The sequence below is a fragment of the Chlorocebus sabaeus genome, chromosome 8, assembly GCF_047675955.1.
Source record: "Chlorocebus sabaeus isolate Y175 chromosome 8, mChlSab1.0.hap1, whole genome shotgun sequence".
NCBI classification, from domain to species: Eukaryota; Metazoa; Chordata; class Mammalia; order Primates; family Cercopithecidae; genus Chlorocebus; species Chlorocebus sabaeus.
In genome coordinates, this window is record NC_132911.1 from 730,830 (window position 1) to 744,848 (window position 14,019).

General features: G+C 54.5%; 1 protein-coding gene across 3 annotated transcripts; it reads left to right on the forward strand.

Annotated features, from left to right (window-relative positions):
* The first annotated feature begins 7,338 nt into the window (after positions 1-7,338).
* On the forward strand, positions 7,339-10,778 carry LOC119622935 (uncharacterized). Of its 3 annotated transcripts, XM_073017883.1 has the most exons (4): positions 7,341-7,988; positions 8,570-8,736; positions 9,488-9,767; positions 9,887-10,778. In XM_073017883.1, the coding sequence occupies exons 2-4, from the start codon at positions 8,625-8,627 to the stop codon at positions 10,365-10,367; spliced, it is 873 nt and encodes a 290-aa protein (XP_072873984.1). In that variant the 5' UTR covers positions 7,341-7,988; positions 8,570-8,624; the 3' UTR covers positions 10,368-10,778. The 3 variants fall into 3 exon arrangements, with proteins under 3 accessions (XP_072873985.1, XP_072873984.1, XP_072873983.1); XM_073017884.1 differs by having other exon boundaries at positions 7,339-8,736; positions 9,501-9,711; XM_073017882.1 differs by having other exon boundaries at positions 7,341-8,736.
* The last annotated feature ends 3,241 nt before the right edge of the window (positions 10,779-14,019 follow it).

Consider the following 14,019-nt stretch of genomic DNA (forward strand, 5'->3'; position numbering starts at 1 on the left):
CCCAAGTATCCGTAGAGGAAGAATCTAAAACCTCAAGCCACTCGAGTGCTGTCTGGGCAGATGGAGACCCCAACCCGAGAGCCACTGACGGACTCAGCATGGGCGCAGGGCCGCCCGACGCAACGGACCACATATTTGCCGGTTACAAAGCAACATAAGCACACACCCCCAGGTGTGCACACACGCTCTGTACACATCTGTCCCTATCAACACCAGCACACACCCCGAGGTGTGCACACACGCTCTGTACACGCTCACATCTGTCCATGCCAACAACAGCATATACCCCGAGGTGTGTACACACGCTCTGTACAACCTCACATCCCTCCCTGCCAATATGAGCACACATTCCCAGGGGTGCACACAGGCTCTGCACATACTCATGTCCGTCCCTGCAGCCTGAGTCAAACAGTCACAGAGAGGCAGAGGAGGAGGAGGAAGGATTTGATGGGCACTAAGGTCCTGGGCCGGTTCCCCTCCCTACCTCGGGAGAGACCCCTCATGTGATCCTGCCATCACTCACCCTTCCGCCTCCATCCCCCATCCTCCCACAGGGATCAGGAGGATGCCCACTGCACAGAGCTGTGATGAGCATGAATGAAAGATGGCAGGAGCTCACGCCAAGGTGCTGAGCACGGGGCCTACGGAGTGCTTCTTTCTGCTGTGGCTGACATCATCAAACAAGAGACTGACACAGCTTCTGCAGAGAATGTCACTTGCTAAGAAACTGAAACGTGTGACCTAGGAGCCTGTGAAGGTCTAAGAACAAACCAACAAACCAAACGGTTTTGTTTGTTTTTCAAACACCATAGCCTGTTTTTTCTTTTTTTTTTTCATGCTCTACCTTGGGTATCATTTAGTTTAATTTCAAAGTAAGTCCAATAATTACACAAAATCACAGGACTGAGCATGGAGCATTGTTTCACTTCATGTCCTCCAGCCTTTAGGACACATTAAGGAAAGACACGATTCCAGGATTCCCATCAGAAAGGCTGCCCTGAGGCACCTGCTGGGGCAGCCAAATTGCAGCTGTTGATGCTGCCCCCAAGCTGCTTGGATGAAGCAGAAGATTCCGGAGGTCTCCTCTCTTCTACCCCTTGTCCAGGAGAGAAGGTGGGGGGAGAAAGGTGAGAGAAGATAGGAAGAAGGAGAGGGGAAGGAGGGAGAGAGGAGGGGAGAGGGAGGGAGAGAGGAGGGGGGAGGGAGGGATAGGGAGAGGGAGGGAGGAGGGGCATGTTCCATCCACCAAGGCAGCTACACTGCAGAGAGAATGGAGGGTACGTTGCCTCTCAGGACAGCAAGTTCGAGCTGTTTATAATTGTTAGCGTAAACAGTGACCAGCTTAGGACAGGGCTGTCATTGGAGTTGACGTTTTATTTTCATAGTTGATATTGGGGACCTGGACCTAAAGCACCATGCCTTGCCCTTTTGCCAGATGGGCCTATGCTTCTCTATACTTGAGTCTATTTGACTAAATACCCGACATTGACTAGGAATTATGACGTGTAGGATACCCCTTACCACAGTAACGTCAAACTCATATTCTAAATGCAATTTGTTCAGGGACTGGCTTCTAACTCTGGGTGGGAATGTTAAGCTCAGTACAGTTCAATTCAGTAAGCATTTATCAAGAAACTCCTAGACCAAGAGCTGTGTTAGACACTGGGTATGGGGTGATGGGGATACGAAGATGTGGAATTAGAACTCGAGAAGCTCAAATGCTTCCATTTAATTCCCTAATGCAATTACTAAGCTTCAACCTGATGGCTGTAATGTCTAAATTCACTTTTTCTTTATTCCAGTTCTACATAACAAAGCATAAATAATCACAGAGGAATGATTCTGTGTTGGACTATTCAGTGGACAGAGAAGAGCATTCTGACCGGCATGAGACACTGTCTCCGTTCCCAGGGAACCCGTGAGGTGGCTGCACAGAGCACACGCGTGAAGATTCAGGAACACGAGCGTCAGGTGATGGGAGGGGCACGGAGGCAGCACCAGAAAGATGCCTGCCGAGAGGCCGCTGCAGCCAGGCTGGCCGGGAAGGTCACGGGAGTGGGCACAGGCATCTCCCTCCAGCCGCACCTGGTTTTCATGAGGACGCGTGCACGGAAGGGGATGACACCGAAATGCTGTGGCGCTGAGAGGAGGAGGGGAGGGTCACAGGGCCAACGGCTGACCCCCACCCCTTCCGTCCCTGCCCCTATGAACGCTGCCAAAATCAGCCCCAACGGGGAGAAATGAGGCGGGTGAAAGAGGTGGACAGACTTGGCTTCCATGGAATTCACAGATTCCAGTCATTAAAAATCCCTTCTGAGTTTTCATCTGGAAAACTTTGCCAATGTACTTAGGGACAAGAGGCGGAAGACGAAGCCAACACAATTGGGCTCAAACTGCCACCCTTCTCCTTCTCTCTTCATCCACCACCCTCCCTGGGCCCCTGAGTGTGAGAACCAGGAGGTGCCCAGCCCAAGGGTGCAGCCCCTAACCAGAGGAGGGAGCCGCACAGCGGGGCCCCCAGCACGTGGATGGCAGGATCTGTGCTATGTCAGTCCCAGGGCCCCAAGCAGAGAAGGCCTGGGGCTCCCAGCTGAAGTTTTGCTGTCTCCTCTCTCACCAAAGTCAAGAAGGACTGAGTGGGACCAAGGCCGCACCTGGCGGCTCCTCGGTGGCTGCCGATGTGGTCCTCAGGCTGCAGGTGAGACCCTCTAGGGAAGCCCATACAGTGGCGAGAATCACAGCCACGAGTGCTCCAGTTGCCCCAAAACTTAAGCATAGCCTGAGGAAGGCAGCGCCCGCTCAGATCCCGGTGCAGGCTTGTGTGGCACACTGGTGAGGCACACAGCACCAGAACACGGCACTTTAAGTGACTTTGTGGGGTGTAGGAACACAAAGTGTGGTCTGGAGTGGCTCAGAAGTCACTCCCCCCAGCCTGTGGGACCTGGACGGCCCCTTAGGACGTGGCTGGAGTCTCTCCAGGGCGGGCTCCAAAGTCCCAAGGATGAGGTAAGCGTCGGTCTTGCTCTGAGGAAGGCCCCTGACAAGTATCCTGAACATGCAGGTACACAGCTGGCTGACTCATCTGAAGGGACCTGCTGAGCTACGAGCCAGGGACGCCTAGAGAAAACTGCGTGAACCTTTGTGACTACTCACAGGTAGGTAGCTACTGCCTGAGACCCAAAGGTAAAGAATTAACCTGAAACTGCATATTATAAAACTTATTTTTAAATGATGGCGCTTAATTGAAAAGACTCCCAAAGAATACTGCATTAGAAAGTGACAGAGTGAAACCGCGAGGCTAACCACAGGAGTCCCTGGAAATTTCACCAAATGTTGTGTCAAAACTGGGAAACAGAAGAACTGCACCTGATGAAACATTCGATTCATCACTCGAGTCCTCCCCACATACGAAGCTATGTAAAAAGTGTTCCCAGAAGGTAAAGTGAGCAGGAGGGCTGTGAACACACAAAGAGAGAGCCACTTCGTCCACGGACCACAACAAGAGAAACGCTAATGAGTGCCGACGACACGCTGGAGTCCAGGGCTCTGGGCGCAGCTGGGACGGGGACACTCAGGGTCCCACTGTCCAGATGGGAAACCAGGGTGGAAACACCAGGGAGCCTGTCCCAGGGTGCAGAGCTAGTGAACAGTGGTTCATACTGCGACAATCCCAGCTGCCAGGCTGTGGGGCTCCTCGGGACAGAATCCTGTTGACTTCACTCTGGGGTGCCAGAGGCGGCAGCATCCCCCAAAGGCACCTGGAGAAGTGGTGTTACCCTCCATCCCCTGTCCCCGGCGTTACCCTCCATCCCCTGTCCCCGGCGTTACCCTCCATCCCCCTGTCCCTGGTGTTACCCTACGTCCTCTGTCCCCAGTGTTGCTCACCATCCTCCTCACCTCCAGGCCCCTCTCCCTGTCCTCCCTCATTTTCCTGTTCAGCCAGAGCACATCACATGTCTCTTCCCTTTTCAAGAGGCTCAGCTGCACCCAGAGGCATTCCAGCCTATTCGGGATGGGGCACACACCCTGGGGAAATGCCAGCACAGGGTCGGAAGGGCCTGAGACCCTCTCAGTGTCGCCCAGGAAGGATGGAACAGCCCACGGTCAGGCTGATTGTCAGGCAGGGTGAAAACTTCTGTGTCCGAAATGTTCTTTTCTCTGGAACTGTTCGGACCATTCGTGAACGAATCAGTTAAATACCAGCAAGTGCCACTCCCACTTATTCTCTGGCTACAGTTTTCCACCCACCAGCAACCACACTCCTAGGAATTATCCCTAACGCAGAATCAGCGCCTTGTGCCTTTAGAAAAACCTCTTTCTCTCCAGCTTTGTCCTCCTTCCACAAAAGGTGCCTCTGACTGCCTCACTCGCCGTACCAGGATTTCACTTGGCTACGGAGGAAAATCTGCATGGGGCTCAGAGGTGGGTGGTCCTTGCATGGGCAGCAGGTCTGTGACATCCTCCGAGGAGCCTGGCCCAGGCCTGCCTCACATGCCAGGACTCTGCCTTCTGGCCCTCGGGCCCCCGAAGCTGCTTTCCTTCCTGGTGTCATGCCCCAGGCAAGAAGGCCAGACAAGGGCCCAGGGCTGCTGTGGGTCAGGAAAGCCTCCTGACACCTCCCACTCCAGGACCCCCCATCAGCATCCCAGCATCTGGACCTGTGTCACCAGCCGCTCTGCCGTGCAAGAAAATTGGATTTTCAGCTGGGTGCACTGCTTCCCTAAACAAAGTAGGGTGTTGTTACTGAGGAAAAAGGAAAAAATTGGCATCTTCTTGGCAACCCCGCGACATCCAGCCACCGGTTCTCACCACCCCAGAGATGTCCATCCAGGGCAGATAGTGTCTTCAACCCAGCGCCACTGACCCAGAAGTGCAGTAATTAGTACACTTTCACCAGAATCACCCGCTCCTTCACCTTTACACCCAAGAAAAACATGTTTGCCAGGCAAATTAGATGTCCAGGAGGTGTAAGGAAACCCCAAGCCTGCTTTAAGCCTCAGACTTTTGAGACCGTTGAGGGCTGTGCGCACAAGAGCAAGGCTGCACCCGAAAGCTCTGCTCCTGCCGGACGTCATGGACAGACCACACGGCTCAGCCACATGGACCCTTCCAGGACTTCACGAGAGGGACCTCCGTGGTACATGCAATGATGTGCACTTCGTTCAGCCTCGAACAGACCACGCCCTCGTTACAGGGTCGGTGGTCCACCTCCTGCCATCAGCCCCCCACCTCACCGAGGGTCTGTGTCTGCATCTGAAATAACTTTGCTGTTTTACCTGGGTACCAAAATGCGGCATCGCGATGTTTAAAGGTCTTTAAATATCAACACTCCGGGTGCAGTCCTTGTCACTTCAATGCGGTCACTCGATGCAGGCCTCACTCACAACTCTGAGGTAGCTCATACCTTCCCTACCTAACCAAGGAAGAAACGAAGGCGTGGAAGGTGCAGCTCCTAAGGAGCAGATTAGGATTCAAACCAGTGAACTTCGTCACATGCTGACCTACCTCTCAGGCTGAGATAACGTTGAAAATTAACCAGGTAGAACAGCGTTCCATAAATTAGCTGGAAATGGTCCTTGTGGATGGGCCTGTGGTTACTCCCTGAAGAACAAGACCATTAGCCCAAAAATCCACCTGTGTCACACTCAAATGTTTACATATACAATTATTTAAAAAATAACCCAATCAAGCATGTTCACAGCCATTTAGAGCCATATAGATTGTCTGCTTCACTGACAATCAACCCAAGACCTCTGTCGGCAAAGGCCACGGTGCCAGGTCCAGAGAAGGCGGGACAGAGACACAAGCAGACACAAGCAGAAACCTCTCCATCCCTGGGAGCCTCGCTCTGATCGGTCCGTGAGGACACGGTACAGACCGCGGGGCATAGGCAGACGGCAGGCCAGGAGAAGGGGCTGCATTGCCGGGAGGCAGTGCTTTGAGCGCTAATGGATGGAACACTGCTAACCAGTGAAGGTGGAGAGAGGGCACCCGTCTGAGAGCATGTAGAGGCAGCAAAGCACAGCCAGCCTCGGGGAACCAGAAGCCACAGGGACATCAGGTTGGGTGCTGCTGTCTGCCGGCCACCAGCTGGGGGACTGTACTGGGCCTGGAGGGACATCCCTGACACTCCCCACCAGATGCCAGGGGCACCCCCAGCCCCAGGTGAGAACCATGGATCCCATGGCGAATGAGGCCAGCCTGTGGGAAGTGGGGCTGGGACAGCTCTGTACAGCTTAATAGGAAAGTTGGGTTCTATTTTGTGGGGTTTTGGTCACGTTGATGGCTAGTCAGGGCTGTCCGTCAGGAAGTGATTTGAGGACAGACTAGAGAAGGGGCTGCCAAGACCAGCGGAGCATTCGCTGTCTGGGTCCAAGGAAAAGGAAATAAAGGCTGGCGATGTGACAGTGGGGGGGAGCACAGAGCAAAGGAACTGGTGGAGACACAGGGCTGGCCCCACACAGGGCTTTGAGCAGCTACCCGGGGGTCGTCCTATTAATTCTCCTCACGGCCCCAAGAGGCGGCTGTGAGGATCCATCTCCTGAGGACAGAACTGTTCCAGAGCCACACAGCGAGGATCCACAGAACCAAGATCCGGGCCAGCTCCAAAGCGGGTGAACTTGTCCCCTCAGCCATGGTCCTAAGACAGGGATCGGAGCCCCCTGGACACGCAGACACAGGAACTGCAGGAAGGGGAAACGGATGCCCTGAACCAGTGGCGGGACCCAGGGTTTCAGCCCTCCAGGGCCACTGGGACCAGCCACTGCACAGGTGGACACACCATGCTTTAACCCGCGCTGGGGGAAGGAGCCCACACTCTCAGGGTGGAGACCGCAGCTTGATCGGGCCGGCCTCCCTGCTGGGCACAGCCTGAGCTGCCCCAACCTGTACTGAGGTGTCCCAACGTTGGGGTGCTCAGAGCCACTCAGCTGAGATCGTGGTGCTTTCTGTAACCACCCTCGTTTCTTTATGGTATAGATCTGGACTCCATCCTTTGCAATGTGTGGGGTTCTAGGAAAAGGCTGGCCAGCCAGGGAAGTGTCCTGGGCTCTGTCCCAGTGATGACGAACTTGGCTGCCCACAAGGGCGGCCTGTTCACCACAGTGACCCCCGGGGACCACGCCTGCACCCACCTTGCTGAAGATAATTCACTTCTCATCCGTGAAAGAATAAAGCTAGACTAACTCAATTTCACACTCACTTCCAACTTTAACAACTTGTGTTAGGAAATCAAAGACAAGGACTCTGACCATGTCACAAACCCAGGAAGCAAAACCCGAGACTAACGGAATGATGCCACCTTCGCAGTTCCGAGCTCTACTAGTTGTTTTTCTTTTCTGGTCTGTTTTTCTCTTTTGGTTTAAATTGTCTCTGTTTCTCCCTCTCTGTGTCTCTCTCCTGGTTGCTCTGTCTCTCTGTGTCTCTTTTTAAGACTCTGTGTGTCTCTGTTTCTCTCTTCCCCTCATCTTTCTCTATCTTTCTATGTCTCTCTGTGTCTCTGCTTCTCTGACTTTTTCTGTCTCTCTCTCTCTGTCTCTCTCACTCTCCCTCTCTTTCCCTCTCTCTCTCTGTGTGTTTGTGTGTGTGTGTGTGTCTCACTCTCTTGGTTTCTCACTCTCACTCTCCATCTCGCAGCTCTCTTTGGTTTCACTATGCAAGCTGACTCTCCCCACCTTATAATACAGTGGGATTAGCAGGAACCGAGTGGACGCCACAGCCCCCGTGGGCCCGGGAAATCGCAGCTTCGTCATAGCTAAGCCCGCCGCGCTCAGTTTTTCCCACCACCTGGAGGATCTACTCTCCGTTCGTCCTTCCCGACCTCAGACTACAGAGAATACCTGGGGGCGAAGGTCGAGGAAGCCGCGCCCGGAGGCTCCCAGCGCAGCCCCAGGAGGAATCCTGCCGGCAACTAGAAGCTGTGCGCGCAGCGGGGCTCTGCGCCAACAACAGCCGGAGCGGCCGGGCCTGCTGCGAACTTCCGCATCCAGGTGGGGTCTCCACGCCCCAATTCCACCCCGCCCCGCCATCGGCGCTCCCTGCAAGTGCAGGGCTTCCCCCCGCCCAGACGTTCGCGCCCACTCAAGGTCTCCCTCACCCGGCCTGGGAGATGCTCCCCGCGTTCTATCCCGCCCCACCCTGGCGCGCCCCGCAAACGATGTGACCCCCGCCCCGCTGTGGTCTCCCCTCCCCCGGACGCTGCCCCTGCCCCCACCTGTGGCGCTCCGGGCATCTCTGAAGTCCCCAACCAGAGCCTTCCAGCCCATCCGCGAGTCTTGAGCACCAGAGACGCGGCCCCACCCGCAGGGACCCCGCCTACCTGTGGCGCTATCCCCACGTCTGCGGCACACCTCACCGCTAGCGCGGCCCCCACCTAGGACGACCCCGGCGTAGGTGCTCCTGCCCACTCCCGCCCCCCGCCCGCACCTGCCCCTTTCCCTGCACCTAGCCACGCCCCCGCTCCCGCAGCCCCTCCCGTGCGCTCGGGCCCCGCCCGTCACCGCCCATTGGCCCTGGGGCGGGGCGGGGGCGCGGGCGGGGCAGCAGTTCCGACACCCGCGCGCGCGGGCAGGGTCCACATTGCCTACTGCGCACCGGGACTAGCGGCTCCTCTCGACCTCCTCGCCATGGACACTGACGACTCCCAGGCCCCTAAGGGCTCCTTGCGGAAGTTCCTGGAGCACCTCTCCGGGGCCGGCAAGGCAGTCGGCGTGCTGACCAGAGGCGAGGATGCTCAAGGTGCGCGCCCCCCTTGCGCGGCGAGGGAGGGACGGACGAAGCCGAGGAGAACAAGGCGAAGGGGATTTGGGGGATGGGGCAGAAGAGGGGGGAAGCGATGGGAGGACGCGGGGAAAGGTGGAGAAGCGATGGGAAGAACCAGAGAGAAGAGCGGGGAAGCGATGGGGAGAACTGGGGAGAAGCCCGTGCCCGGGAGCGGCAGGGGTACCTGCGGGGCGGCATGAGCCAGCAAGGCAGCCCCCGGGTCCTTGCCGGGTGGTGCGGAGGAGGAAGGGACATGGCGGTAGGAACCTCCATCCAGAAGATAGTGAGCTTTCCACCCCCTCTGGTTTATGTTTTAAATTGAGCCTGACAGAGGGGGTCGCCTGGAGGACCCTCGGGAGTCGTTCTGCCTCTGAGCTGTAGGACCCGGCCGGGCTTCCCCTCCGAAGCGTGGGTACAGCGCGATCACTTCCTAAGTGGCCCCCCGCCCTTCAACTCCGCCCCACGCCGCCCCCCAGCATGTCGAGGAAGAAACGGCCGGGTCCCCGCGCGCCTCCTGTTGCCTCGTGCCCCGCGCGGCGTGGGCGGGGTCCCGGCTGCTGCAATGCGGGACGCGGAGGGAGTGCTCTGGGTTCCCGCCTGGCGTCTCCGAGGCGGTCCGGCAGCCCCTCGCGTTTCCGCTGGGAGATTTTAAAAATGGGTTTCCTGCCCTCGCATGTGCTGTTGCCTTTCGGCTCGTGAGAAAACCGAAAACTAAAATGGGTCCCAGGCCCTCCCCGCAGACCTCCGCGGACGAGAAGGACCAGGAAGCGGGGACTCCGGGACGTCAGCGGTGCCGCGGCGCGGGCTCTGGGTTTCCCCTGCCCTGCAATGTGGAAGCGGCTCTCCAGGAGGGACCCGAGTCTGGGTCCACGACGCGGGCGCGCCAGGAGGACATTTAACATTGAAGAGCCGGAGGTGGTGGAGACTGCGCGCCCCAGGCCCCGGGTGCACGTGAGGGCGCCGGTGCCCGGACGGTGGAGCGCCCCAGGCCGCGCAGCCCCTGGCGGGTAGATCGGCGCTTCCTAGGCGAACGCCACCTGGGAGCCTTAGTGATAGCGCGGGCTGGAGACGCGACGCGCCCGGAGCTGGGTTTTGATTTTTATTTTCCCGGTTCCTCCTGCCGCAGATGCGTGGAAAGGCGCGGATGGCGGATTTCCTCCCGTTTCGGGACCGCGCACTGCACAAGGATGGAGCGGGAATGGGCCCCCGCCCTCGGTCCCGGTGACCTTCCCTTCGCCCTTGAGCGCTCGGGGCGGCACGGGTGCTGCATGTTGGGGCGCTGTCAGCGCCGCCCCGCCCGCCGCGAGCGCCTACGTGATGCCCGGCCCGTCGTCTCCATGCGCCCTGGCCCTGACATCCGTACGCTGCGCGCTCCCCGAGCCAGCAGCGCAGCCTCCCTAGGCCCAGCGCCCCCGCCCCCGCGGGACACCCCGGTGGCAGCGCCAGGCCCCGCCCCGCAGCCCGCCCCCCAGCGCCCGGGGAAGTGCTCTGGCGTTAGCTTTCTAGTTAAAGGACCCCAGCATCAGCGTTCCTCCTGCAGGGTTGGGTTCTCAGAGAAAGAAAAGGTGATGCAGCAGAGGATGGGATTGGAGAAATTAGGAGAGTGAAGTGGAAATAGCCTGGCCAGCGTGACTTAAACCGGCCGGGAGATGTGCGAGTACGAATGGAGCCGCCTTGGGGTCCTAATAGGACCCAGAGTGGCTTCTCAGTCAAAGGCCTTCAGAAGCAGAGGGAGCACCTGCAGTGACCTTACCTGTGCCGCGAAAGACAAGAAACCTTCGGCACGGGAAGAGGAACTGACCTCTGGAAGCCACCAGGGCAGGTGGAAGGTCAGGGTTTCAAGGTGATTTTGGAATTTAAGTGCTGTGGGTCCTGCACAGTGGTTCATGCTTGTCATGCGAGTGCTTTCGGAGGCTGAGGCAGGAGGGTCGCTTGAGCCCAGGAGTTCCAGAGCAGCCTGGACCACATAGTGAGACTCTGTGTCTACAAAAAATAAAAAAGAAAGAAAAACACATTAAGATGCTGTATGTATTGGAAAGTATTTATGGGTCATTCTTTTGAGCTCCATGTCCAAAAGCTTGCTAAAATGCTTGGGAGTTTGTGTACAGGTACGTGAAATTAGGATACATTGGCAGAATCTCCGTGTTCTCTGTTGCCCTGGTTTTGCCACCTGGGAGGAGTTACACATATTGGAGGTTAGTAAGTGCACGCCTCTTCTCTTCTGGGGAAAAAGGTACTTTGGAAACCAGTATTATGTGGGAACGTGGCTTGGTTGGTACAGCCTCGGGTTAATGGGAGACAGCTGCTCTCAGCTCTGCAGATGGCATCAAATACGGTGGCCTCAAGCCCACGTGGGTCACACCTGGGCTGTCCCTGGGGAAGCCCGCCATGGCGGGTCGCCTGGGTTTTCTTTCCCTGGCAGAGCCGAAGTCACGATTTTTTTGTGGACTCTGTAAAGAGCTTTACCCTTCCCAGGTATGATCTTGAACCTGTTGGAGCATTTGGACCCATTTCTTTTGAGGAAGTTCACCTCCAGATGTGCTTAGAGGGCCTGGTCTTAGCTGCCACAGATTTACAGATCCTTAAAGTAAGTAAGTTATTCCTCGAGAATTTATCTGTTGTGCCCCCATTCTTTTTGCCATTTTATTTTGATTCTATATTAGTACTTGATTTTCCCTGACATAGAAGACTATTGCCTGTAGCTGGAGGTCAGAGAACACATTCACATTCAAGTATCAATTTCAGGGGAATTATCTGTCAGATGTGAAATTATGGTACAATTCAATATATTAAAATGACCATAGCTACCATTTGTTGAAAATATTTTGTATACTAGGAGCTTTACAATTCTTATCTCCAAGCCTAGATACATGGTCCCAAGAGAGGCATGCCCTCATTTTGGAAGTGGGGAGAAAGACTCACAAAGAAAAATAACTTAGGTAAGGGAGTGAGGTGCATACGCGATTGTGGTAGGAGCAAAACAGATCCTAATTCCAAATATTGTACTCTCCCTTAGACCACGAAGAGTACTTATGTCTGGCTCTGTCACCCAGGCTGGAGTGTAGTGGTGCCGTGACAGCTCACTGCAGCCTCAAACTCCTGGGCTCAAGTGATCCTCCTGCCTCAGCCTTCTGAGTAGCAGGGAAGACAGGAATGCAGCATCATGACCGGCTAATTGTTATTATTATTTGTAGAGACAGGATCTCACTATGCTGCTGAGACTAGTCTTGAACTCCTGGCCTCCTCTAGTGAGCCTCCTGCCTTGGCCTCCCAAAGAGCTGGAATTACAGACCTGAGCCGTCATGTCAGGCCTCCACCATGCTTTTCAGGGGCCTTTCTTGGTGAAGCTCCTTATTCTAGTTAATGCTCAAAAGTGAGCAAAACCCAACTTGCTCAAAATTACACAGATATTATTTGGGTGGTTTTGTAAGGGGAACAGAAAATAACTTTTTATAGCGATAGGCGTCAAGGTGGCAAAAATGATATTAAGGCTTAATACCAACGCGATGGGCTGCTTTTCTTCTCCCAGTAGAGTTCATATTATTTAATTATAATATAAAATTGAAAATGTCTTTCCTGTATTCCTGACTCCCCAGGCCTTGAATGAAGAAAGTATTTCTCAGGCGGGTTTTTTTTTTTTTTTTTTTTTTTTTCTTCTTTGGGTATCTTCTGTCTTAGGCTGTGGGTTTTTGTTTTTTATTTTTTTTTTCCCTGCTTCTTTGGGTATCTTCTGTTGTCCCAAGACATATCTGGAAACTTAAATTGATTTTCACCCAACCTAAAATAAGCTCCACAGCTCTGGATCGCGGACTGACCATGACTAAGTACCCACCGCCACATCACGCTGTGCCACACACCAAGAGTGACTCATTGTCTTCGTCACAGGTTGTGGCTTCTGCAGGGCCTGGTGGAGCTGAGTGTACTGGGAAGTCCAGGGGCATTCTTAGGGTGGGCTGGATGCGAAAGCGGCGTCCTTTTTGCCTGTGGTGATGTGAACATCAATACAGTATTTATAGAAAGTTCACAGAAATGTAGTAAGTTTCAACCTTTCCAATCCTAGTGAGAATAGCTAGCGTTTAGTGACTCTGTTATGTGGCAGGCCCTCAGTGATCCTGGGCACTGACTTATCCCCACTTTACACATGAGCAACGGATGCCCGAGGTGTATCGGCTTCCCTGAGTTCACAGAGCTCCCTGGTGTGGCCAGGCCCTGTGGCTGCTGCAGGGATGTTCAGGGCTGCGTGTAGCTGTGTCTTCACTGGTGTCCATCCCGCGCCCAGCACCACGCCTGGCGCTCGACAGGAACGCAAGCGTTTGCTGCCTGCCTCCCGCCTGGAATCTCCACTGAGGAGCAGGAAACCAGGGGTTCTAGCTGTCTTCTACATTCATGAAGTCCTTTAGAGGAATTCAACCCTCTCTAATCAAAAGTTTCCAATATCCTCAGGTCAATGCGTATAAACTGTTAAGACTTCAAGATTACAACCTCAAAACCGAAGTCAGAAGTGTGAGGTTTCAATTGACTGGACATGCATTAGGTCAATGACACACATATTTATTGGACACCAGGCTTGAGCCCCACATGGGCACCTTTGGTGTCTGAAGCAATATTCCTTGGGTGGTTTTGTGAGGGGAACAGAAAATGACTTTTTATAGCGATAGGAGTCAAGATGGCAAACATGATATTAAGGCTTAATACAAATGTGATGGGCTGCTTTTCTTCCCCCAGTAGAGTTCATATTATTTAATTATAAGATAAAATTGAAAATCTCCGAAGCAATGCTTCAGAGCCCAGTAGGATGGAAGGGGAAACTGAGAACAGTGCCATTTCTCCTCACACAGCTCTGGCGCCCCTCACCATCCTGTGCACACACATTCTTTGATGGGATCTTTTCAGTGTAAAGTGCAGTAATTAATTTTGCAAAACTTACTGGGTCTGGGAGGCAGATGATGAGTGATGGTGTCACCCCGTCACACAGTGGGAGATTTATATGATGGCATCATTTTCTATGAATGCAGACCACCTTGTGTGCCATACTCGGATGACCCTTCGAAGCTAGACATTTTGTCATCTTTCAAAAGAAGCATGTTTTCCCCCTTGGTTACAGAAAACTAAAAGCTTTTGATACGGGACTCCAACCTTTTATCAGGGAGAATCAGGGCTCTTTAAATAAGCTCGACCAGTCGGATGGGCCGTCAGAAGCAATTAAAATTAGAAAGATGAAGATGCGGTAACAACCTGGTCAGGGCAAATGTCAGGATA

What these genes read in the sequence shown, in the direction of transcription:
- LOC119622935 (XM_073017882.1), top strand. Translation starts at nt 8,625, where the DNA reads ATGGACACTGACGACTCCCAGGCCCCTAAGGGCTCCTTGCGGAAGTTC. An exon ending in CAGAGGCGAGGATGCTCAAG is followed by an intron (nt 8,737 to 9,487) that starts GTGCGCGCCCCC and finishes AATGGGTCCCAG; the next exon opens with GCCCTCCCCGCAGACCTCCG. An exon ending in GGCCGCGCAGCCCCTGGCGG is followed by an intron (nt 9,768 to 9,886) that starts GTAGATCGGCGC and finishes CTCCTGCCGCAG; the next exon opens with ATGCGTGGAAAGGCGCGGAT.